General features: G+C 37.7%; 1 protein-coding gene across 10 annotated transcripts in view; it reads right to left on the reverse strand.

Annotated features, from left to right (window-relative positions):
- Nucleotides 1-2,293: 2,293 nt before the first annotated feature.
- GREB1 (growth regulating estrogen receptor binding 1) overlaps nucleotides 2,294-26,287 on the reverse strand; it is a 101,468-nt gene continuing 77,474 nt past the window's right edge. For 7 of the 10 annotated variants that reach the window (XM_009671392.2, XM_068937164.1, XM_009671393.2 and 4 more), the window contains 11 exons: nucleotides 19,870-19,972; nucleotides 18,249-18,407; nucleotides 15,885-16,027; nucleotides 14,930-15,091; nucleotides 13,114-13,318; nucleotides 11,853-12,027; nucleotides 10,646-10,864; nucleotides 8,342-8,477; nucleotides 7,598-7,798; nucleotides 5,808-5,946; nucleotides 2,294-4,051 (listed from right to left, as the gene is read on the reverse strand). In XM_009671392.2, coding sequence (XP_009669687.1) covers nucleotides 3,888-4,051; nucleotides 5,808-5,946; nucleotides 7,598-7,798; nucleotides 8,342-8,477; nucleotides 10,646-10,864; nucleotides 11,853-12,027; nucleotides 13,114-13,318; nucleotides 14,930-15,091; nucleotides 15,885-16,027; nucleotides 18,249-18,407; nucleotides 19,870-19,972 — 1,806 coding nt within the window. In that variant the 3' untranslated portion in view covers nucleotides 2,294-3,887. Of the gene's footprint in view, nucleotides 4,052-5,807; nucleotides 5,947-7,597; nucleotides 7,799-8,341; nucleotides 8,478-10,645; nucleotides 10,865-11,852; nucleotides 12,028-12,632; nucleotides 12,767-13,113; nucleotides 13,319-14,929; nucleotides 15,092-15,884; nucleotides 16,028-18,248; nucleotides 18,408-19,869; nucleotides 19,973-26,287 lie in introns of those variants that run through there. The other 3 variants (XM_068937165.1, XM_009671394.2, XM_009671395.2) reach the window with 2 other exon arrangements.

Raw genomic sequence — 26,287 nt, forward strand, 5'->3', positions numbered from 1 at the left:
TGCAAAATAGATGGTGCATTGGCCCCCTGCCAATGCAGGGCCAGATTTTGTCTAGTAAAGTTAATATAATCTTTGTCTGTCTTTGAATAACATTCATAAATTTCCAGCTCTGTTTTTCTACCTTTTCATTAAATTTAAATGATGATCTTCAAGTGTCATCTCAGAGAGAAAAAGGACAAAAAACATCGTATATCATCCCTTCCTGAAGCATACGGCTCCTGGAGGAGCTCTGAATCCCGAAGACATGAGACTGAAGCACAAAGGCTGCAGGCTAAGCACAGACTGCTGCTTAGCTGGGCTTTGGGTGTATTAAATAGATTGTTCTAGGCCAAGCAGACCGTATGCTGCACCACTGAGGCATAACCTACAGCCGGTATTGGGTTTGTTCTCAACGTAAGTACCATGAGAGGGCCTCTGTGTTACACGCAGGCATCATGTCCTGTCGAAAGTGCAGCGGAACAAAGGCTGGTGAATTCCCAGGCCTCTGTTGTCAGCGTATAAATACTAAAGTATCTTTAAAAGCAAGACAGTTCTCCAAAAATGAACTTATATCTCATTTACTTAAATATAACTGGTTGCAATTATTTTTTTCTACATTTATTGTTCTACTGCCAGTCACTTAATAGCATTACAAAGAACCCTATTAATATCAGACATTGCTATAGAACTCATCCACTCTCTTTCTGCAGAAAAACTACAATTTTATGTGAGCAAGGAAAGCATAAAGTCATTCTTTAAAATTACCACATTCTTTGGCCTCAGTTTTTAGGATAACAACTGAGAGACATAGAGGTCAACTGTGCTAATGAATATGTTGAAGCAGATATCATCTAGTGATCCTTCTCATGAGAATTTATTATTTCCATCTAATCTAGTGATATGGTTTAATGTGAGAACAGTTTTGAATAAAGAATGCTAAGTTATAGCCTCATAGCAGGAATAAACTAAATATGTCTTTCTATAATTACTTTTAAGGTATTCTCAGGTCATTTGTTCTGTATATGAAGCAATTCAAGTTACTGTATGTTTTAAGTAGGCCATTTTCTTTAGCTGCTGAAATTCCCATATTTTGTAATGATTTAGTTACAGAAGATGTGATGCTATCCAGCCAGGAAAGTTTTAAAATAAAAGTATTTTGTATTTTTATAATGCTTCTGCCTGTGCATGTCAAAGCCTTTTGTAAGCACTTTTAATAAATAAGTTTCAGAATTTTCTTGCAGAATAGTTTAAGTTACCTCTGTGTTTCTGACAATATAATGATGTGTTCACGCCCCACTATAGACTCTAGACTGCCTGAATACCAGCAACCATGCTAACAAGTACAGTGCATTATTTTCCTAAAAAAAAAAGTTTGCTTTAATAGGGAGATTAAATGCATTTTTTCATCTCACACATATCTAGCAGAAGGCTCTGAGCTTGTGATCATTCCCAAAAGATTTGGCGGTTGCTGGTAGAGGTGAGCACAACTACAACGCGTGGGACACAGAAGAGGTTGCATAGCGGAGTAACCCCATGAAATGGTAGGAAACCTACGCAGCATCAGGCAGGGTTGCAAAGGGTGGAAGACCCTTGGCAGCCACACTGGTGAATCTATATTTTATCAGAGTACGGCCTGGAGAAGTGCTGTAACACATACTGGTCGGTGAGTTTATGGAGAGATACACAAGCTTAGGCTGAAAAGGAAGACAAATTGATTTTCCCAACAGTGATGTGTTTGAAATATTGCTAGGAAATACATGTTGCCTCCTGTGACTTCTAGTTATTTCTGTCTGCTTTTCCAGTATCCCAGCAGTCAAACTAAATATTTTAAAACATATTGACAGAAAATAATAAAATTACTTACAAATATGCTGAACAGGACTCCTTTTCTCTACCGCTTCCATTTCTAAAAATTTGCCCTATATTTCCACTGAAGGAGATTCTAAAGAGTATGGCTAGCAATCAAAGAAATATTGCTGTTGTTATTTCAATGCAACAAATTTTGGTGTTTTTTCAGTTTTTAGGATGACGCTTGGAGAAAATGCATGTCTAAAGACAGAGCTAAAATACTTGGTAAAAAATTGCTTGACTATTCGGTAATAGAAAGGGAGATTTCATCCCTATGTCTTTAGTCCTGAATTCTTCTAAAAAGTCTTATATCTTTGAGACTGCATTATATATTACGCCATTAAGCTGTACTCTGTTTCCCCTTGATCAGTTCAGGGCATTCCTTAATCACACTAGTTCCTTTCAGCCAACCCTTTTTCCCCTAAAGAAGTGTGCTCAACACTGCTGTATGTCACCAAGACAGATGTCCATGCAGTATGAACTTTATTTATAAAGGATGAATTAAACACGAATGTTACAATCCTTAAAAAAAGTTTAAATTAGCTAATCAACTGGTGAAAACTGCACAGGTGATATTATTTACACAGGACAACTCCCTCCTTCCTTCCCAAAACTTAAACAAAGAGAATTCTCACTCTGAAACAAGAACAATGAACTATACAAACATATGGATTTCTAGCAAAATAATTTTGTGAATAGCAACCTAAGTCTCTCATACTTGCCGAACTTACTTTTTTCCTGGAAATGAAGCTAAATCAGCTCTTTGGCACAGTCATATTCATGTGTCCATTACAAAGCCAATATTGGAGTGGTTTCAGCCACCTAATCACATCTCGCAAGCACAAAATATGGTCCTAACACTGGAGGATCCAGCCAGAAAGGACAGTCCATATATTAGGAGCCTTCTGGCAATGTCTTTAACCATCCTTCCCGCACCTCGATAGAGTGGCTGAAGGTAACACTGATTCTATAAAGACAAGCATGAAGTTTGCAACTCAGAGAATATTTTCATAAAGCTAAACAGGAACAGACTCTACATTTAACAGCCCACTGTACAAAATATTGTATTGCCTGGTGCATTTCTAGAACATGTGTTTAGATTTCTGCCTACATTTCTCAGAGTTGTAGTCTCAACTTCTTGCTTTTTTGAAGCACCTTGGCAAAAAAAACAGCCACAGAAGGCGTATTTTGGGAGGGCTTCAGAACCATCTCATGCTGTCTTGACTGCATGGGCCCAGCTTGAGGTTTGCAGCCAGTGCAACAATTTTATTAGCAGCCAAAAACACCAATGTTATTAGATGTAGTAGGTCACTTGCAGGTCAATCTCACAATTTAGTTTATTCATTTGTCCCAGAAATTTTCATTTTCAGGTTTAAATGTTCGGGTCTCATTATTAATTCTACTTTCTTGACTTTGTTCCTTGTGCTAATGAAACCAGACATATAAATAAATTTCCATCCCAAGATTCCTGTATGGTAAAATTATCCAGTGTGGCACCTGTTTCAAAAATTAAGGTTCCAACTCAGTTCTAATTATATAAGTAATATACTTTATATATCTTCATATAAAAAGCCTAACTGGATCAATCAGTAGCAGTATAGTGTTAGATTGTAATAATTTCTGTCACCTTGTGCCAGCTGTTAGATAAATAAGACTTGTAAAAACAAAATCTGCTCCTAAATTTACATTTACTATTTCTGGAATGTACAAAAAGTGTTCCAAACCCCTTCCTTATGAACTTGTCTGTGCTCTTTGTTTCCACAAGAGAAATGTGTTCACTGACCTCTCTTCTGATCCAAGATGATTTCCAGTAATAAGTTTTTGCCTCTCTCCCAGGAATCAGGAATCACTTCCCTCAGACAATTAAACAGAGAAGTCACTTCCAGTGTTTAGAAATGTAAGCACAAATTGACTGATTAAATATCATTCTAATAAACCATGGAAAGCTGTCCTGTTTCTGTTCAGAAAGCAGAACCTCTGAAAGGTCATTTTTTGAGCTGGTGACAGATTCTTATGGCACTCCTTTTTTCTAGTTTCTCAGGAAATATGTCTACTTTCTGTTAAATATGTCGTCCGGTCAGGAAGAAAAGTGGTCTGTCCTCTTTGGCATTGGCAGTCTGGAATTCATCCCTCAGTCGGAACTGCCATTCATCTTCCAGCTCTAGCCGGACAACAGTCTGGCGAAGCGAATTGCGATCCTGACAAATAACACAGAGAGTGGCACCTAGGCAAACGGTAAAAAAGAAAACTGTGTGAGTACCCCCTTTGTTCTCCAAATCGAGCAGATCCCCCCAGCCCTTAGCATGTCAAACTTCCAACAGATCAAAACAGAAGTTACAGCTACGCTTGAGAGAAAATTAAGACACTCACATGCAACATAGGTGAGCTATATTCAACTCCTTATTTACTAAGGTCTTCTTGCATAACCGAAGGTATCTAGTATTTATTTAGTAAGCAAGATTAACAACACATTCCCCACATTTTGGGGTAAGGAAAGGTAAGTCTGTTTGTTAGATCTAAGGAGGTGGTGATGGGTCCTGATAGAAAACACGATAAAACCCTGTATCTGTTACAGTTCTAGCCATAATGATCATTACATAGTTGAATTACACCCTCACTCAACAAAGCGCTCAAACCACAAGCCAGTCACCAGGGTGGCTGATTGATCTCTGTGTGCTTTGCTGACCAGAACTGCTCCAAACATGTTCTTAAAGCCAATCACAAACTTAAGCATTTTTGTGATTGGTAAGCTAATATGCTAGCAAAGAAGAATCACATCTGTATGAATATGGACACGGTTGAATCCAGCATGCTGAAGCAAGTAATGTCATATTTTAATAAGCAATATCTGAAACATATAATTGCTTCATGTGAAAGGCATGTTGATCCCATTTTAACTTGCCTGCGTGATTTCCTGGCTTATGAAAAAGTGCTCAGTTTGGTGGAGTAATTAACTTTCCGTCATTCAGTACTCTGAAAGAGAGGTGGTGAGGTAGGAGGAAATGGCCAAGGCAGAAAGAGCCCAAAATATAATAAGAAGAAAAAAGAGAGACGGTCACATGGTGCTTGCTTAATGCACAGTTGGCTGGTTACAAGGTCAAGTAGACTCGAAATGCTGGAAACACTGTGTTACACATTATAAAAATCTACTGGTTTAGGCAAATGAAACTGATAGCCTCTGATCACTCACTCGAGGAAAAAATGCATCGCAAAAGCACTCCTTTCATTTGCAATTACTCTGATAGCCTTGTCAAAGAAGCTATAGGCTAAAAAATGGAAATTGCTCCAAAATGAGAACAGACCCTGGCAGCCTTGTGGCTCCACTAGCATGAGCAGGTAAAATCACTACAAATCCTAATTTGCACTTTGCTAGTCGTACCTGCATGAAACTATATTAACTATAACAAAGAAAATAGCAGTTTATAACAACTCTGCCTGTTCAATAAGGCATTTGCAAGGGTGTACCTACTTCAGTGACAGTTATAGCTATGACTAAAACAAATCCCGAGAGTAGCACAGGCTTAAGATGGTGGCAGAACAATCTGAAAGAAGCTTGCAATGTGACCTCCTGCTATGTAGATTCATTCTTTGTCTCCAGTGCTGTCCATCCATCATCAGGGCTATATGGAGACACTGGTTATTGGAAATAAATATTGGCCTTTTATTTTCAGGGATAATAAATAGATTTTGATGGGACCTTGTCCATCATGCATTTTATTTGAAAAGTAGAAAACATTACTTGCAAGAATGCAGTGGGCAATGCTTCATGCATAAAGCTTAAACAGCCAGTTTGCAAATATAAGCAGGTGTGGGTGTGTGGGTGGGTGGATGTGTGTGTATTTATATATATATAAAATATTTATATTACGTATATACACACACATATATATTTATACAGATATAAAAACAAAAAGATCCTTTCCTCAGGTTGCTGGCTGCCAGACACCAGGTCAATTCTCTGTAATAAAACTGTAGCTCACCTTTAAGAAAGTGAAACTTCTTCAAAAAGCTAGCTACAACGAAGGAGTCACAGAGGTACAGCAGGAGACCACTGAACATCAAACCAGAGGAACTAATGTTCAGAGAGTGAGGCCGGGAACTCACATAGCAAACTGCAATCTGGTTGGTAAAAAGAAAAAAAAAATCAATTTTCTTCAGGTTTCTATAAAAAGTTACTAGCTGGGGCTTCACACCAAGCTCTCAGTATTCGTGTCTGATTCAAATTCAGACTTGCTTTACAACTCCAGCTGTTGTGATCTCTACTGCTCCTTTCTAAATATCCTTCTACTGATAAGAAAAGCAATATTGATAACAATTTATTAGTCTTTTTTTTAATTATCATTATTAGTATTATTATCAAGTTTAGATATGGTAAATTTTGAAATCTGCAGTAACATAGCTTCCCACAGCCCATAACTCTGTGATATGCCTAGCACAAGAGTTTATACACATGTGAGTAAATACAGTAACTGTGCAGTCTGACGCAACAAGAATCTTTTAAAAATGTCTAGTTTCATTTACATCACAATAGGCTTACTCAAGTCAGTAGACTTGTGCATATACATGAATATGTGAGGTTTCCTGTAGACTAGTTACTTTGTTTCTGTGACTACTTCTCAAGCCCAGTAGGAACCGGGAACATTTATAACATTCTTTTAGGGGTTTATAAACCTCACAGTAAGCAATCTTCCACCTCCACACAAGGCTTTGTTTCCAAAGTGTCATTGCACTACATAGTTGAGACAGACCCTCAGCTGGCCTAAGTCACCATGATTCAATAGAGCAAGGCTGCCTCACAGCAGCTGAGATTCTGGTCCAGGGGGCATATTCCTCTAATCCTGTTTTACCATATTCCAGCTCAGGTAACAATTAAAGAACCAAATTGAACTCATTTCATGTTCTGAATGGATTAGAGCTGAAAGGATGCAGTGGATGAAGAGCATAACAGAATAATGCCCCTCCAAAGAGTTTGTTTATCTAAGCATGGTGGAAACTTAGGCCTATAAGAGCTCAGTGAGAAAGGAAATTAAAAGATATAGTTCAAAGTGTTCTGGGAGCAGCAGAGGTGGGAAGGTCATTACACAGCTGTTTTCATAAAGAAGTTAAGTTAATCAGTAAGTCCAATAAGTCTGAATTTCATTTAGTATTCCAGTTAGGTGAGAAGGGAAAAATAAACTCTTCTCCCAAACAACACCACCTTAGTGTCACACTTCTATCCTACCTGCATTTGAATTTAAATATGACCCTGGGTTTAGATCTGAACTGAACAGCAAGAGCCAAGAGCTCTTAAATTCTAATTTCAGTGTCTCTCATTTTGGCTGTGTATATTCGCTTCTCTGTTTCAGCTTATCAGTCAAAAGTGAATGAAGACATTTGTATTTTAAAGTGCTTTCTAAGGACTAGGTAGTATTTGTAATAAAATTCATGGAAGAGATTTGCTCTAGGAAGGGCTAAATTATAACCGACTAAGGAAACGCTTCTTAAAGAAAAATGTGTTCTTCTAATGCTTTGTTAATTCAGAATCTAATACCACTCCTAGATTATATTAGTATTTATGATAACTGTGGTATTGTTCTTCATGCACTTTATTTGTAGCCTTTAACAATCAATGTCCGTATGAGACTTGGAAACTGATGTCAACATTACAGCAATCTGATACTTGATTATTTTGAAGGCTGTGTAACTCTTATGAAGGAATGCATCAGAGGACTCATCCAAACTGTAGGCTACGTGTTTCTCAGAGCTGCTTGAAGATTATTTTGTTCAGTACCTGTGGTCCTAAGTTAAGGTAGCAGTCCACAGATAGCACTGGATGGCTATAATTCTTCAGTGAGAGAGGGAAGAATCGATGGCTGTGATACTGGAGGTATTTTTCAAGGAGCAACTGAGCAGGTGCTGCCAAGAAGGTATGCTTGCTATCAGGAGCGCAAATGTACTGAGCAGGTGAGACTGAAACGGGAGTGTCAGATACCTATGAGAAAAAAATATTTGTGGTAAAGATCAGTCCTGATCCATCAAGTCCTAATTATCTGAATTTTATTTTGTACAAAATACATCTCTATACTAGAAAATCAAGATCTATATAAGAAGCAAAATTTTTCTGCCAAAATATCCACTACCAAAAAAGTTTCAGAGGTTCATGGAATTATACTGGTTTATATTGGTATTTATAGAGTGTTTGGGGTTTCTGCTTTGAACACAAAGTTGTCCTGAATATGAAATGCGATCAAGATGAGCAATTCACCACCTATAGCCAAACATTTATAGTGAATGGGTACCTGACTTGCAAAGAAACACTTTATATAATTAAAAAGAAATTACAGGAAAATCATTAAACTTAAATAATTCTTTATACCAAGAATATTGTGGATTTCAGGAAAAAAAAGAAAGATGGCAGACATACCCCATTAGTGGGAACTGGAGATGCACCATAATATCTCAGCGCTCTATGTTACAGTGTTCAAAGAGGCAAACAGAAATTTAACGACATTGAAGCAGAACTCTCAGTTCCCACCTTAGACTTAATGTGGAAGGATCTCTGTCCTCCTACTGCAATTTGCTTTTTCATGACACTGAAGTGATTGAATCGACAGATGAGAAGGCCAGCACTGTGGACACGCAAGTTGAAGTCAACATCATCACATGTAAATCTGGAAGAATAAAATCATAGCAATTCAGAGCAATGTTACACACTTGTTACACACCGACGAATACAAACACTCAAGATCTTTGATCAGCACCAGAGAAAGGAGAGAGAGATGGTCAGCTGTCAAATATATTGCCCCTCCACCAGCTGCCACCACATAGGATAGCATCTGACTACCCCAAATGAGGTCAAGGAAATTACTTCCTTTGACTTACAGGGAAATGGATGAGGCCTTACATTTGAGTTGTCAAATGCACAGAAGTCTGACTACTCGTTCTTCTCTTAGAATACAAATATCCAGGAATCTTTTCAGTATTTCACTAAGAAATAATCTCAGCTTACACCAGAGACAAAACTTTTTGAAGACGAAGAATCATTTCTTAATACAACAGAACTGCTGAGACATAAGAATAAACAAAGCAGAATGAGGCAAATCACGCCTCAGTTAAACTTAACTCATTTTAAAAATAAGATGGAACAGAGTAAAACTTAAAACTTGCAAAGCTGGCTTCTTTCAAATGCTCTGGCCTTTGGGAAAATCAGACTCAGTTCTCCACTTTGAATGTAGATGTTACACAGTGAATTGGATGATACTGTAGAACCATGGGGTTAACATCTAGGGCTTGCACTTTAGAGAGCTCAGCAATTACTGGAGCAATGGACATCAATGATATACCTGAAATTTTATTATGTTTTGAAGATTTTGTCTTTGGTTCCAGTATTATTTACATGGATATTTCTCATCTGTGACTATCAGTTTCTCTGTATTTTTTTAAACGTACCTTTCCCCTTACCACCTAAGGCTTGGAAGCCGTAGAGTATTTCCAAGCTCAACAGCAACCCACCTGCAGGGTTATGGTGAGCCACTCATGATTTAAACTCACGGACCGGGAATGGGTGGTGTGGTCTGGCATTTTTGACATTTTAGCATAACTGACTGTACTCATATCACTTTGCTTTATTACACCATCATTCTCTTCATTAGCGCTTCATAATGCTTCACAAGATAATACAGCTAGACAGCGTGGGAACACAGTTCTGTACAAGCAGATGTATGGGAGCAAGTTTAAAATGCTCTCTAAGTGTCAAACTGGTCACTATAGAGATTTAGGTCATCTGTTTACACACAGGATAATCAAGCAGAAATGCTTCCCCACAATTACAAGTAAACTCAGACTTCAGAGGAGGACATCTTCCTGGGACAGGAGAGTTCTTCTGAAAAGTACAATGGGATTCAGTTTTCTAAGTCTAGGTGTGTAGGGCCATTTTAGATGTCCTGAGGGATCTCGCCTGGCTTATAGAAACCTACCGGTCTCCTTTAGATCTCATGTCATACCTGTCAGTCCCAGGCGGACGTATTCCATATCCTAAGGTGTCTAAAGGGTCACCACCTGCTCAGCTTTAGACAACTGAATCCCACTTCTAGTGACATCTACCTCTTTCTGTTGTAGTAATTGCTTGTCCCTCAGAAATGAGACCAAAACCATAGTTTATTTCACATAGATCTGTGAACTTCTGTGAGATGACGTACCCAGTGAATACAGTCCTGGCAACAGCAGTGATACTGTGTGTGGCAATATTATAATCTGAAATATCCTATGTGGTGCAATAAATGAAAAACTGAGAATTCCAGGACAGCTGAATGTGAGAAACAACCATCAATGTTAACAGGATTCATTTATTCCTCTCCTCTGATTGGCTTTGTCCATGCTGAGAAGCACATCTGCAGTATGCCCCGGTGTTCTCCTCCTCAGGGGAAAATCCAGCTACAGCTCAGTTGCTTGTCAGAACAAGACTTGGTTATGCACCATTCATCCATGCACCCTGGTTTCCTTTGGAAGGAAGTCCAGTTAAGTGGGCAGGAAGGGAAGTACAGTGATTACTCAAAGGCCATTTGGTTTAGTGGTCTAGACAGCTGGTGGACCAGGACTTAAGGGCACACTGCTGAGTGTGTCTACCCTGCAATTCAAAAGTGATTGATTTATTTGGAAATATGGAGATCAATGCCTTCTTTCAGATGCTGGCGATTAGGGAAGGAGTTGAACCATCAATAAAAAAATAAAAACTGTCTGCATCACATAACAACCTCCTGAAAAAGCCAGCAAGAGCAGCTGTAAACCTAACTTTATTTGGTCCATTATCCCTACTGGAAGATGCTAGTGATTCACTTACCTGTTCTGATTGTACTGAACATTCTGTGTCAGATCAACATTCAGCATGATAAAATCATGCACGTGGCAACAGGAGAATGGTTCTTTGATCTCAGCACTGTTTGTTTTACTCGCCCATTTCCTCATACCAATTAAGGCATAGTGAGTAACATTGGGAGTTGCTTCAATATGTTGCAGAATTTGCTTCAAAGAAACATTCCTTTCAGTCCATGTATAATCACTACAATAATTAGAAAAGTATTTTAAATTTAAGTTATATAGAGAATGATCAGAATCTTATTCAACCGAAGAGGAGTTGTCAACAGTCCAAAGTAGTCATGAGTATCAGGTAGGTAACTTCAGTGCCATCCTACTTTACTGCATCTTCTCACTTCTCATTCTAATCAAAACCAAAAATCAACTAGTGTTCATGTGGTGGATACTGAAATGACAGATTCAAAACTCAGTTTGGATCTCTCAAGACGGTTACTCAGTTTTGTAAGCTTTTAAAGTTACTTTTTAAAGTTTCAAATGCTTCAGGGGGGTTGCTGACTTTTTGTCATAACTTGAGCCCAAAGTATAACATCCTCCCAGCCCGCCCTAAAACTCCATAAATTTAAAAGTTTTCTTTGAGCTTAGATGTCTTTGAAGGTTTACTATAAATCCTGTATAACAACATCGCTGAGCTTTGCATTTTTCTGGGAATAGATAAAAATACCTAGTACAAGTAATGTAATAAGGTAACGAAAATAACACTTGTTTGGGGATTTGGGGAAATAATAAAGGAGGCCTACAGGCTGGAAGTGACAAAAGAGCCAGAGGATGTTGGCTGCCCAATCTTCACAGATATGTCTTTTAGCTTCCTTTGAAAAATCCTATTAAAAATGTACACGTGAGTGCCAGTGTTTGCCCAGTATATCAGAGATTGTCTACAGAATCTGGAATCTGCAGTCCGAGTAACTCCAGTAGGAACCAGAGTCAAGCTGTACAGCAAAGGCTGTAAGGCACTTCAATCCTAAGGGGACAGGAATGAACATCAGGTACTAAACTATGTTATGCAAAGGTAGATATCCAAGGAAGCTCTTTCTCTCATTAGGCAAATAGTATTTTCTACTTGTACAGGCTAAAAGTTGTAGCATTTTAAATGTGGCTTTTCAAAACTGATATGCAGTGAAAGCTTAAAAGAGATAAGCTACACACACATTTGTTCCTCTATTGCACTATTTTACCTCTTCCTGTCTCCTGAAAAATCAACTTCTACCGCATTCCACATAACACAGGAGTCATCGGAAATGACAATGAAGGGCCAAATATCCTGGGGTTTAATCCCCAGCTCCTCCTGCCGATTTCTTTCTAGTTCCAAGTTATGATAAGACAACTCTTTTATCAGGAAGTGTGCCGCACCTGAAAGGACATGAACCATAAGATGAAAAGCTGAGGCAGAAACTGTTTGTTTTTAACTTGGAAGACTTGAATGGAAGATTATGGAGCTCAGGGTATGACTCTGAATATTTTATTAATAACCTAACACTACCCAGAGCCAATTTCCTGTGTTGCTTGCCAAGCAAGTGACTTACAGGACCCCAGGGGGAAACATGCAAAATGAAGCTTGACTTCTGTGGCAAAGATTTATTAGTATCTTAAGAGTTTAGTGACTGATTCTTTTAAATTGACAAATATGTGCCCCTAATGGCATATTTCAGTGCAAACATCAGCAGGTGTTGGTTGACCAACCAAATAAGATGGGAACAATCTCCCCTGATCATCTACACTGAATGTTTGGCACTACTGTCTACAAATTAGTCCATCAGTGAAAGCAGGGTGCTGAATATTTCATAGAAATCGTATTACCAGAAACTACACAGGAGATGTACTTAATCGGTGCATCACTGCCTAAGCCCATTAATCTCTTCCCGTCTCCATTCACCCCCGCACACACTTGTGCCATCCACATCATAGTGTTAGCAGCTATGCACATGACCTATGGAAGACCCATGTCTACACACTGTGTCTGAGAGAAGGAGTCCTTCCATGCATCGTGGCGATTAATGGCCCATAGTACTAAGCACCAATAACTTCATGTGATGTGATTTTGAGGTATTATGGCATATTTAAGGTTCACAGCATAGTCATCATCTCATCTCTGTTAAAAGGAAGAAAGTGCAGTTTCTGAAGTATAGATATTCTGAAAATACTACATAACTATTTCCACAAGGAAATAGAGTAGGTAACTCATTATCTGAGTTAATCACTCGCCCTTTCTTTCATAGTCAATAGAGGAGAGTATTTCTAGGGTGCAATTCATCTAGTTTGTTTTAGATGACTGCTTCTGGATTAAGTAATTGTATCTTAAACTGTGACTCACTGACTTCTCAAAGGGAGTCCAGATTTCGAGATCAGATATGTTAGCTACAAAGTATATGTCTACATCTCCCTGACGAATAACAGCTCAAGGGCCCAAGTTGTGTGTCTGCATTTGTGAAGACTTACCTACTCCTGCACCGTTGAAAATGCTTGGAAGAACAAGCATGATGTGGTTGGGCCAGTACTTCTTATATATGGCCATTTCATATTCCTTCACAACTAAAACATGCAAATGACTGGCCCCATCCATTGCATGATATAAATTGAAAAGTCCATGTTCATGACGACCAGTAGTGGGAGTAAAAGTGGGACTTTTTATGTAATCTTCACTCTGTAAATAAAGAAATAAAAATATGAGTTTTCATATTAAGCTGAATGATGATGTTTAAACAAAGCAGATAAAGTCCTTCAGCGAAAATCAGATTCCCTGACTCTGGAGAAACTTCATCATTTAAAATCAGCTTAAAAGGAAAAAAAGTAACATTTATAAGAGTCGGAAAAAAGCAAGTTCTATCACTAAGCTTATTTGACTGGTGAGAACGTGGTGGACTGGATAGGACTGCGAACTCTGACCTGCCAAGTACACATGGACCTCAAGGCTAGATCTTGAAAAGGATTTAGGTCTATATGATATAAGACCATGCACTGAATGCATTTAAACTCACTAGGTACCTCCATGTTTGATAGTACAGCTCCTCAGAATCCTGTTTCTACACATGTTCAGGACTGTTCTAGTCTGGGCAGCTGCTGTCAGCCTGGTTCCTACTAAGGCCTTTAAGGATCCAGGATGGAGGTGTGCTGCTCTACAGAATTTCTCTAAGGCCCTCATAGTTAAGTAGTTTTAAAACTACAAAAGCAAAACACGGTGCTTTTGATGCCAGTGGAGTTCTATGAAGGGTAATTTAGTGTGCACGGAGAAAAATATTTTATAAGAGCTCTATAATCCAGGTTTATATCTCATATTACCTTTCAAGCTTGCAGCAAAATTGCAAGCACCCTTTCTGAGTAGATAAGCATTTATTCTTTTACTGACCACAAAGCAAAGGAAGAATGAACTGATTTGGCAAAGTCTCATAGCAGTTCAGAAGCAGAAGCACGATAAGAATCCACGAGGAGCCAGCACACCATTCCAGTTGTGTAGCTGAGCAGAAGTTTATTGGGTGAGGATGAGTAGGAGGTTTCATCCTCACATGGCACAGTTGCAGCTGTGTTGCTGCCTGGGTTCTCCCATTTCGGACTTGAGCTGGACATAATATGCACAAATTGGAGGGTGGTATTAACTAATGATTGTTTTTTTGCAAGCAGCTTATTTTCTCCAGGATAGAACTGCTACTGCTTACTACTGTTCCACTGATTTCTCCAATAATTCACACAGTGTAACCTGAACCAGGCACAGGTTGGTTGTGGCTATTATGAGTGACTCTAAAGGCCAACATCAGAGACTGCATAGCCTGCTCAGATGGGTGATCTTACAAAGCATTTTCTACAAGTGCCCCGTGATTCTTCAGGAAGTTTTAAATCCATGACAAAGTTTCTTTTAAAGCCTTATATTTATATGAAAGTATTTGAGTATTTGTGCAGAATAAGAAGGTCCTGGACCTTCCTCTACAGTGAAAAATTGTTTCCTGTTAGTAAACTATTTAATAAGCATAATCACATTGCTGAAATCATTCTCACTTTAGCAGCTTAAATCCATACCCAAAGAACTTTTACCCCAGATAAGAATATATATACCGAAAATCCATTCTTGATAAATGAGCAAAAGTGTATTGGCGGCTTGATCGTTTTGCTTCATGTCTCCCTTTCCGTGAGAAAATACAAGCTTACTGCCTCATTATCTCCTGAAATAGGGTCAGAAGTGTAAAGAATCCTACTTTAGCAAGTTTTAAACCCGGTCTTGCGTCTCTCTCATGTGTGACAGAAAACATAATTATCCATCTACCTTATCTGTGACTAGAGGTAGCCTCATGCTTTCCAACTGTCTTCCTGGTTGGCTAAAGACAAAATGATGTTCCTTTGACTTTGGAATGATAAAATGCAGCTGAATCTCCTCTCCCAGCATGGAATAGGAAAAGGCAAATGCATGCAGAGTGGACTCATAAAGCTGAGGGCAGGAAAAAAAAAAGGTAATTCCAGTGGTTATAGTCAAACTTATTTCCCGCAAGGTCGCAGCGTAGTTCATACATATTCATAATATTACGAAAACAAACAATCGTTCATTATATTGCAGTATATTTTGCCTCACAATTCACTGTTAAGTGAGGCCCCCAGGCTAGAACATATTAAACTACAAAAAAAAAAAAATACATTGTTCTCTCTTTTGAAATAATTAGTACAGCTTTGTCTTGATGGTGGTATCAAGACTAGTAGACCACTCTCTGTTTTTAGAAATATTATTTCACACATAAAAGCCACAGTATTTGCCGTACTAATGCATCTTCCTCACATTCCTATTAAGGCATGAAAGCACAGGGTTACTCCGGGTAATACCAATCTATAATTATATAGAGAATTCTCTATGCTGCACTGCTCTATTATCAGAATTAGCAACTCTTGCAGTTACTCAGATCAAAATGTTAGCAAGTTCCAGTGAGAAAGGCTTACTGGGAAATCAGTTTTCACTGGAAGTATACATACAGAATGGTGATTACAACATTCAATACGTTAGTGCAAATGAGGCGAGGAACAGTCCTCTTAAGTCCTCAAATCTGCAGTCTAACAAAGGGAGGCAAACCTCATAAAGTACCAAAATCTGTAAATCAATACTTTGTGGAACTGTAGATTACATACATACAACTTCTAAGCCAGTGCAGATAGTGTGAGCGTACACAAAACTGGGTTTGGGTTGTATGTGCCTGGTTTTCTGACCTGAAAAGTAATATTTCGGAAGACTTTACCTGGTACCTGGGATTGAAACCCATATACTGATGACACTGTTCACAATGATGGTAGGTGTTATACGCTGCATACTTGGATAATCTCATCCTAGTTGTTTGACGCCGTGTGTACATATCCTCCTGTCTCCTGCTCATTGATCTGTCTATTAAAAAAGAAGCAACATAAATGCAGTATATATTCAAGAGCAGAATGTATTCCCTTCTGATGAACCATTTCTGTCACTGTAATAAACTTCAAGGAACAGTAACAGGATTAAATACATGCAAAACAAACTATGAATTCATTCTGAGCATAGTATGTTTTATAAATTGCTTTGTACAGTAAAGGAGAGTACAAAGAAATATCCGTAAGTCCACAGTTATGATAATTCTATATGGATTTCACATAAAGCTGAGCTGTAAGTAAAGCCACATTAATATAACTAACACTGTTGCTGCTGCTCTTACTGGTTGAATGCTTGCAAAAGCAATAAAACATAAAAAAGAGTCTTCAGCCCCAGCTCACAGGTTTAAATCCAGCTGGAGATTGCCATAACAGACATTTGCTGTCCTGTGACAGATGTCACCACAGATTATGTGAAATGAACTTGGCAGGTTTAGTGTTGCTGTTATTTAGCAAATATCCATGTTAAAAAAAAAAAAAAGTATCCTTTGCAGGAGACTGAAGGAAGATGAGATTTAATGACAGCCTCTGATGAGGACACCTACCTATGCAGAAGTGAACTGAGACTGCTAACTCATTCTCATAGATGCCATGTAGCCTTTAAATAAAAATCATAAATAACAATCATTCTGGTTGGAAAGGACTTTTGTATGTCATCTGGCCCTATGCTGCACTCAAAACCAAGGCCAGCTTTGGCGTTAGATCAGGTCGGTCACGGCCTTGTCCTGTCAAGTTTTGAAAATCACCAATGATGAACGTTCCACAGCCTGTACAGCAGAAAAGGGTTGTTCCATCCCAAGTGCAGGACTTTGCATTTGTTGATCTTCATGAGGAACCCGTCAGCCCATTTCTCCAGACTGTCAAGGTCCCTCTGAATGGCAGTGCTACCTTCCAGCTAATTGACTGCTCCCTCAATTTAGGATTGTCTGTGAACTTGCTGAGGCTGCATTCTATCCCTTTGACTAGGCTGTTAATGACAATCTTAAACAGCATTTCCCCCTCTGTCAGTCCCAGAGGAGTATCATGAATAAACAGCTGTCAGTTGGATCTTGCACAAGTTATTATCACCCTTTGAGTTCAGTGGTCCAGTCGATTTCCCGTCCACCTTACAATCCACCTATCCAAACCATATGCTTCAATTTCACATTATGAGGATATTATAAAAGACTGGGTCAAAAGCCTTGCTGAAGTAAAGGTAAAACCACTGCTCTTCCTTTGTCCACAGTGCCAGTCGTCTCACCATAAAGGGCAATCCAGGTGATTGAACAGGATTTGCCTGTGATAGATCCAAGCTAGGTGTTCCCAGTCACTTTCCTGTCCTTCGTGTGCCTGGACACAGCTTACAAGAAGATATTTTCCATAACCGTTCTGGGGACCAAGGGTAGGCTGACTAGGCTGTAGGTTCTTGGATCCTCCTTCTTGTCCTCTTGAAAGAGGCATGATATTCGCCTTGTTACGGTCATCAGGAATCTCCCTAATTGCCATTACCTTTTAAAGATGATAGACAAAATGCCTCATAATGATGTTGGCCACCTCCCTGAACATGTTTGGATACATTCTATCCAGTACCATGGACTTACATATGTCCAGCTGGCTTATGTATGGGAATATATTCAAAGATCTATTTCATCGTAGAAATTTTACTTAGCAATCTGCCTGTAAGCTAAATGCCTTTTATATTCCACAGCAAGAAACAGACACATCTAGTCTGCAATTCATCTGAACTATTTTAAATGCCTACTTTAGAAAGAGATAAATTATGATTCAGAAGTGCTTACTTCTTATGAAGAAATGTTAAGGGAGTCGAGAGGACTAAATCATACGTCGATACTGCTAAAATCTAAATCTGTGCAGATGAATCTCACCCTTATAATCCAAACCTAAAAACAATTTTATGTACATAAATAACTTTACTCATGAAAGTCATTTCATTGCTACAAAATGAGACACGATATAAAAACACAAATTTTGGTCAGATCACAGCTTTTTTGATAAAAGATAACTTATTTAGTAGTCTATAAAGCAATTACAAGGCTCATACTCTGATGTGTCATCTAGCAAACTTCAAGTCCTTTCTTGATATGCCTTAGTCAAGTGTAATTCTGAGAGCTGCACTCTGATCCTTCAAGACAGCAGGATTCTCATGTAAAAAACAAATAAGTACATATATGTGTATCACTCCAGATATTTCGAATTCTAACCTTCATTGTTTATAGTCTGAAGCTTTGTACAAATCAGACTTGCATCTTCGTATTTTGGATCATGGATAGTGTAGTCAAAAGGGATCTTCTTACATGTTTCCAAATCTGGCCACACATCTCCAGGCTGATGGTAGTATTGATCAGATTCTTCTTTTATGTCTATGATATTATTGAAAAGCAAAAATTCATGGAATTACAATTTAAAAATCTGTCCACATTGTTATAGATGGTTTTACTATGCCTATTGCTTTGCATCTTTTCTTCTTCTATAATTCTGAGACAGTAATATTATTATGCATAAAGAAGGGCACCATTGAACAAATACACCTCATATCTCAATGCAATTCTGACTTTTAGACCTTTGCTAAACATTTAAGACATCCAGAATCTGCCCGGAACAGTTGGTAGAATGATGATGAAAACAATTTCACAGTCTTGGTAAGGCTGATCTACATGCATTCAGGCATTAGAAGTCCTTCCACACGCATATACCTAAGTGACAGGAAGCAAATTACAGCTGATACCAAAGCCACTCATGTAGCAGGGGATTGGGGACAAACAAGTAAGTCCTATTGCTGAAGGCAAAATGGAGATGTCTCCTCCAAATCAAGTTGTGTCAGTGACAAGGTCCTTCTGCTCATCCTCATGCCTTAAATGTGAGTTTCCCCTAAAATTCTGCCCAAAGCACACAAACGGTTGCTTACACAAACCTCTCCACTCACAGACTGGTCACCTTTTCCACAGATTTTGTGCTAAACCTTTGGGGACTGTTGTCTCTTTCTCAAAAACAGCTCAATATGGAGGAAGACTACTGTCTACTGCCTGTCCTTAGAGACAGGAGCTAGGGCACAGCACCACGGTGAAATAGCTAAACAGCTTCCATTCAGGAGCTGACTGAGCCAGATAGATAGACTGCATGCAGCTAGCATCCATTTGGGACTCTCTGCAGCTCTGGAGATCATCAGGTCCAACCTCGCTGGTCAAGTGGTCCACCGGGGGCAGGTTGCCCAGGACCGTGGCCCAGCACTTTTAGTACTGAATTACACATATCCCATAAAACATTGTTCTAGACTTTTTTTTTTTTTTATGTAAACCAGCCCTTCATTACTCAGGCTAAGCCTGAACAATACATCTGGAAACAAAGGGGAGTAAGTAATACATTATAAATAAAAGAAGTTTAGATTACAATTAGCTATTAGAGAACAAGAATAATTTTCCTGTTTATGTGATCTCGTGTACTTAGATCATATGATGACATTGCTCCTCATGGTCTATATCAGTGAGAATTTCATAGATTTTTTAATACAATTTACCATCAAAATGCCTTCCAATTCTAAACTTAAAAACTACGGCTGAATAACACAATATACATAAATGCTGACGACGACTTCCCAAGAAAAAAAGGTATGTGATTTTTTTGACTGAGAGGTAGACTAAACTAATAAAATATTCTTAAGTATCAGTTTAAGATGATACTAAAATTTTCTAAAATATTTCAGTAAAGTAAATTAACTGCAGTCACAGGTGAAAAGCACAAAATATATAAACAAACTATTGTTCAAATTAACATAGTAATTTTCTACAGCGTCCAGAAGCAAATAATTTTATATCAAGAACTTACTAATGTTGATCTCTTCCTCATCATAAACATCCACTTCTGTCAGTCTAATCAGCATTCTGGACAAAATACTGAGGAATTGCAGATAGGCACCTGTTTTCCCTATCTGTAAATATATAAATTAAAAAATAGAAAAGTAAGCTTTCATTTCTCAACATGTTAGTTTTCCATATATCTGGAAAATGCAATGACTAATGCAATACAATTTTTTATCCATATAGATCAAAGCTGTATACTAATATTCAGTGCATGTATATTCCTATATTTGTATATTCCTAAGTATAAATGACATGTTTAAAGATTCAACAGTTTTGCGCTTTGAAAGGGAGGCTTTGAAGCTGAAGCAAAAGTAGGTAAACGTTTGTTTTTTGTCAAAGGTCAGCGTCTGTCATTCTTAAATCAAATTGCATTTGAAGTTGCTTATGAGGGTGGAAAAAGAGACCATTTTCACTGTTCAGAGTCAAACGAGCCTTTCGGAGACACATGGCAGATCACGTGTTAGCACACACCATGCTATCCAGGAATAACACAGAAAAAAAGTGACTGTGGGTAGAGGAAACTATAGCATGGGCCATAGTCTGCCTACAGACAAGATGCTCTTAACTCCCAGTGTAGGTCTGGTGTAAAATCCATTGAGACTGATGAAAATCTTTCTACTGACTTTGGAGCAAGGTCCTGAAGCTGACTCGCATGGCTATTTTGCGATTCCATAGATCCATTTACTGGTAAGCTAAACAAAAATGTTGTACCTTCCCATATCTAAGACAAACTTGATCACACTTTGTTCTGTAAGTGTTTTTGTTCCACATTGTCTCTTAAGTCTGGAATTACTTTTATATGCTCTTAGGAACACACGCTTTTAAAGTGCCTCTGATCATCTGTTTGTTAAGTATTGCATGGCCTGACAGATTAACAGTTCCAAATAAATTAGAGAGAATCTGTCAAGAGTGCATAATGTGTTCCCTCGATATCAGGTATCTATCTGAAACACTGTAATTCCCACACTGTCTAAAATATATACTTAGAATTGTCAGCAGATAATCTGTTTTTCTTCATATTTTCTTTCTTTATATTTTCATCATATATTTTCTTCATATTTTCTTTTAAAACCTTTATCAAAATCAAGAATATTTTTCTTTCCCTTAGGAGACTGCTTTTTATCAATGGTTTTCAATAGTATATCTGGGCAGCCAGTGGGCTACTACCAAGTGGTCCGTGAAAGGTATGTCTTGTCGGTTGACTCAAACACCTCCACTAGACGTTCTGTAGGGTCACAAATCAAAAACGTTGAAAACCACAGCATGATGGATAATAGTTCCTAACCATTAAACTCAAGCATATGTACTTTTGATATTCCATGCATCGTATCTTGTCCAACCTCATTATCTGTTACATTAAAAAGTGTTCAGAAGGGTACTATGAGCTTTAAGAACTGTTAGATATTAGCGATACTCTACAAAATTCTGGTGCGAATTTGCAGGAATCCCTCCACATTTTCAGAATGTTTCTCTGCAAGGAGAGGATCAGGATGAACACATGACAACATTCATTTTTTGACTTTATTCACTTGAGCATTTGCCTAGATTTTCTGCTGAAGGAATGAATTGCTGAAATACAGATAGACAAGCTGAAAAAGAGAGCCTCTTATTTCCACCATTTAGAACATCTTTCTCAGTTCATTTCGAGAATAAAATTTTCAAAAAGAAAAAGGACTTCTTGTTTACGAATCAACTTTTACTCTAGAAAGGAAAAAATTTGAAAAATTGATTTGGTAGTGTGCCCGAATAGGTAAGTGTGCCTTTCACTTTTATAATATTTTTCTATATATAACATTTTTAGACAAAATGGAACTACAGAGAGTGTCTTCAATTGTTTGAAAGTACTGTACTGATGTCAAGAATCAGAGCTTCCACATCTCTACACAGTGTCCTTGTCCCAGCTGTTACCACCCCTCTTTTGTGTCAGTTTGTTTAGACATTGTTAGGTAGATGCAGAGATTGTGCAAGCAGAATATGCACAACTTTGCAGTAGAAAACCCTGTATTTGCCCATCCTCCATCTCCCAACTGCAATAAAATAGAAGATCTGCAAAGAAATTTTAAACAGGATACATGACTGGACTGTAACTTTGCAGGTCTTTAGAAAGGTCTAGTACAATGCAGTGTTGATACTAATTATTGACTCTAGGCACAACCATTATATAATATATTAATAATGACAGGGACTGGTAAGAAAATACTCTGAGCAAGGTATTTTTCTCAATATCCTGCCTTTGCTCTTCAAGCAAAGGCTTCTGCAAACAAATTAAGAGTGATGGAAACCGGAAGTGGGTTGCATTCTTACAACTCCTGAAACAAAATGTACCTGTTACTATAGACAGCTCTATTTCTTCCCAGAAAGAGATTCCTCAAATATGTGGTAATACCCAGTGCCTTAACAGATCTGGCACACGGGATCCAGACATTCTTAAATAGTTCATGATATGGAAGCATTACTCTAATTTACTTCTGTCTATCTGAAATTGGAAGACAGAAATTTGATGCAATCAGACTTGGAAAAAGAAAATCTTAGAGGAGAAAGAAGTAAAACTTCAGTTCTGTGGATTGCATTTGAAGATTGAAGAATATGGGGCTTGCAAAGATTTACTAGTTTGAGTTATATTTTCATCATTGGTGCAGTACATGATTTGGCCCATCAAAAAATGATACTACATTTATCCAGTAGGTCTTCATTCACAAAGAATGTAACTGATCATTGACCATTGAATTGTACTTTCCATAGATATGTATGATAAGCTGAAAATAAATTGTTTGTCTAAGAATCAGGAGAAAGAGATTGCAGTTAGAGAAATCATGTACATGCTTCCACGCTTATTTGTAGAACTGACATTCAAAAGTGCTGTTGTAGCAAGTCCAACAGAAATGAGTTCCCTTTTTTTAAACTTATTCCAGACACTGGACATCAGGACCACAGCAAATCTTTTATTATTCTTATATGTTGCTAAAAAGCACCATCTGCTTTCAGTCTTTACATTTGGAGAAATATGGCGAAAAGGGAAATTGCATAGGCTTTTCTATTTTAATTTCCAGGTGAGATAGTTCTTTACACACCACAGCAGTGGTTTTCAAATTGTGGTCTGCAAACCAGCCATGATTTACAGAAAATATGCTGATGGTCCACAGACAGTTGGTCAAATGCTCCTGGCTCTTCTCCTTGTTTCCACTTCCTATGTTCTGCTAAAAGACAGCTAACAATAGATATATTAAATATTTTCCTGATATTATTTTCTTACAAAAGCAACATGGTATATAAGCCCATTGTAATAAGATTTTAGTAGAAGCAGAGGAAATCCAAATAATATGGGCAGCAGTTTTCTTCCTTAGAAAGAGACATGGAAGAATTCCTATGCCACAGGACTCAGCAGCTACTTTCACACCATGAGCAGCTTCCATGCTTATGAAAAATGCTAGTTCTAGGGGCTAATACCCAGTTAAAAACAAATGGCACAAAACTCTGATTTGTAGTTTTAAGATAAATGTTTGTTTTCTAAGAAAAATATGTTTCGGTCAATTCATACTTCCTGGCAGGCATTTTCTTGGGTGCACTAGAGACTGTATTTCTGTCCACAGAAATGATACTACTCTGTTTATGGTGGTACATGTTTATTCATACTCACTGACCAATCTCTTTACATAGATAATACGGGCTAACTTAGAAATAATTATACCTACCTACTTTATATCTGTTCAGCTGTATCTCCTAAAGCCTCACTTAAAAATAATAAATGTATTGCCTTTTAATGTACATACTTATCCACTGACAAATATATCAAGTCTTAACAGCTTATTTTATAGAAAACAAGAGATTTGTTTCCAGAACACCTGTAAAACTATTTTATAGCAGTGGGGGAAGAGGACATATTAAGATGTTAAATCTTTTGCTAGTTTCTTTGGGTGCTGTAGGTTTAATGTCCAAAGCAAGGGGAGGAAACTTCTCAGGGAACTGAACGGAAGTATCACGACGATACCACAGAGATCAGTTAAGCTAACTGTCCAGTGGCTTTACTGAAATGCAGCTAAGTTTTTAGAGGGATCAAAACCTGAAGATCTTCATTCTCAGGACTTATCTGCATATAATGCAGGAACTCTAAACATTCAGAAAGGCTTCAATGTACCAAACTTCCTTTCAATACGAAACTATGAAAAAGGAAATGTTAGAACTATATAATGGAAAGTCTACTTTGTCCTTTCATTCCAAAGGATACAGTTAGACCATTGCTTAATTTCTTAACCCAATATTTTTATTAGTATTTTCAGTTAGTGTTGAGAGGCATCTAACAGGATGAGGATCACTTGCACTTGGGTATTTAAACATTTGTATAGATTGATGAAAAGTAGCCTTATGACAAAACACTCTGACCAGTCCAGAGGGTAAAATGTCTCTGTAAGAGAAGGGTGAACATACTTTATTACCAATTACATAGACAGTGAAAATTATAATTTTGATTCACAAGCATGCTTATTTTTTCTCCAATGTTGATTTCGTATTTTTCATTTTAACCAATAAATTCCTTCCCAATTTGAACTTTAGTACAGTAATTACTGCCTGATTAAAAAAAGAAAGTACTTCCTAATTTTTGAGAAAGACAATACTCTTGCAGTCTGATACTCTGGCTGACATGTCATTCACATTCAAATTGGTACTGTCTAACAATTGACTTCTATTGAGAAGATACTACAAATTTCTGCTTATATCTCTTCATGCAGTATGCAGCATAATTTCTGGTACAATGTAGATATTATTAAATAAACATGAGCAAAAACTTATTTCTGGAAGGAAAATGATTTATTCTCCAAGTGAGAAGGGGAATTCTATTTTCTCTTCATTTTATTTTATCTATTCCTGGAAGAGGCCTTAACCTAGAAGAGACACTGTATGGATATAGCTTAACCCAGTAAACAACCAGTACACTTTTATAGCTTTTTTTTTGGTTTACAGCAGTTTTTAGTACTTTGGCAGGTTAAAATTCTAAAAGAAGTAAATCTACTATTTTTTCCCACATATTGAAATGAGCATATACCTTTAAACTGGGACACTTAGGGAGAAGGCATGTCATTCCTAATTTAATTCACAAATCTGTTCTGTGTGAAACAGGTATATTCACCAGAAAGGACAGGGGAATATAAAATGGATAAACATGTGAAGAGTGTCTTTCAGGAACTGATTCAATCGCTTGACCCAATACAAGCCAAGGAAATAACCTGCATTTTGGAGACAGCTGGAGAAGGGATGAAGTTTCAAATAAAGAAAGTGATACTGAGGGCAAAATTCACTGCTTTACAGAGGGTTAACAGGAGTCTCATTCAATATTTCAGAGAAGGATTTCACTTGGTATTGAAAAGTAGTGAATACCACACCCCAGAAGGGAGACAATGAATAAATAAGCTATATCTGTTTAATTGCAACCAGCTAAATGGCAAATACTATGTGTGTTAAGCACCAAATCCTGCTTACAGGTGTAGAGTATGCTCTCAGATGTCTCTGAAAGGCTCTTCTGAGAATCATAGATTTGCACTGAGGACCTAAAACCAAATGCTTTACAATAAAATTAATACTATGGTAATATTTACTTATGGGCTAATGTTGATACGTAGTGTAGCTCTGGGAATAGTATCTTTGCATGTCTTGATATGTACGCATATAAAATTCTATGAAAAAATTGTCTCAGCCTGTGTTTTAATTAGAGATCGAAATATACAACTTGTCTGTTCCAGAATGTATTTGTTTCTACCCCACAGCTCAACATGACATTCAGTTTTCTTGTTCATATAATACCTTAATCTTCAGCAAATATGGATAATTTAGATCAAAGAAATGGATAGTAGTGAAGAACTGCTCATCAGAGTATTTTTCAGATTCCTTTATGGATTATAGCGACACGTGTAAGTAGTCCCAACGTGAAAAGCCCATTTTTGCTGGTCTTACTCTATTGCACCATAATTTGAGTATACAATGAAATAAAATCATTTAACAACAAAATGTACTTTCCTTTTGCAATGGATGAGCGTAGAAGAGGGGATCATGTTGCAACTTAAATTGGTGACCATGTTTAGATGAATTCTTTGGCTTGATGTGACAATAACTGGAAATATGGGTCTTTGTCTTGGTTTGGATTTATCCCTTCTGACTTCTGAGATTCATATACCTTGTGTATGTCCCTATAGGCATGGTGTCTCTCCTCTGCCTAACTCACTGCTTGGTACTTTGACAAAGCATCAGACCTTTAGCATGTAACATGTGCATTGAACTAGGAGACACCTTGCTCAGACGTGATTGCTAAACATTCTTAGTGAATTCAGAAAGGAAGGAGCTTCTTAGGACTATATCCATTTCCGTGTATCTTTTCAAGGTAATTTTAAAAC

Source organism: Struthio camelus, chromosome 3 (assembly GCF_040807025.1).
Source record: "Struthio camelus isolate bStrCam1 chromosome 3, bStrCam1.hap1, whole genome shotgun sequence".
Lineage (NCBI taxonomy): Eukaryota > Metazoa > Chordata > Aves > Struthioniformes > Struthionidae > Struthio > Struthio camelus.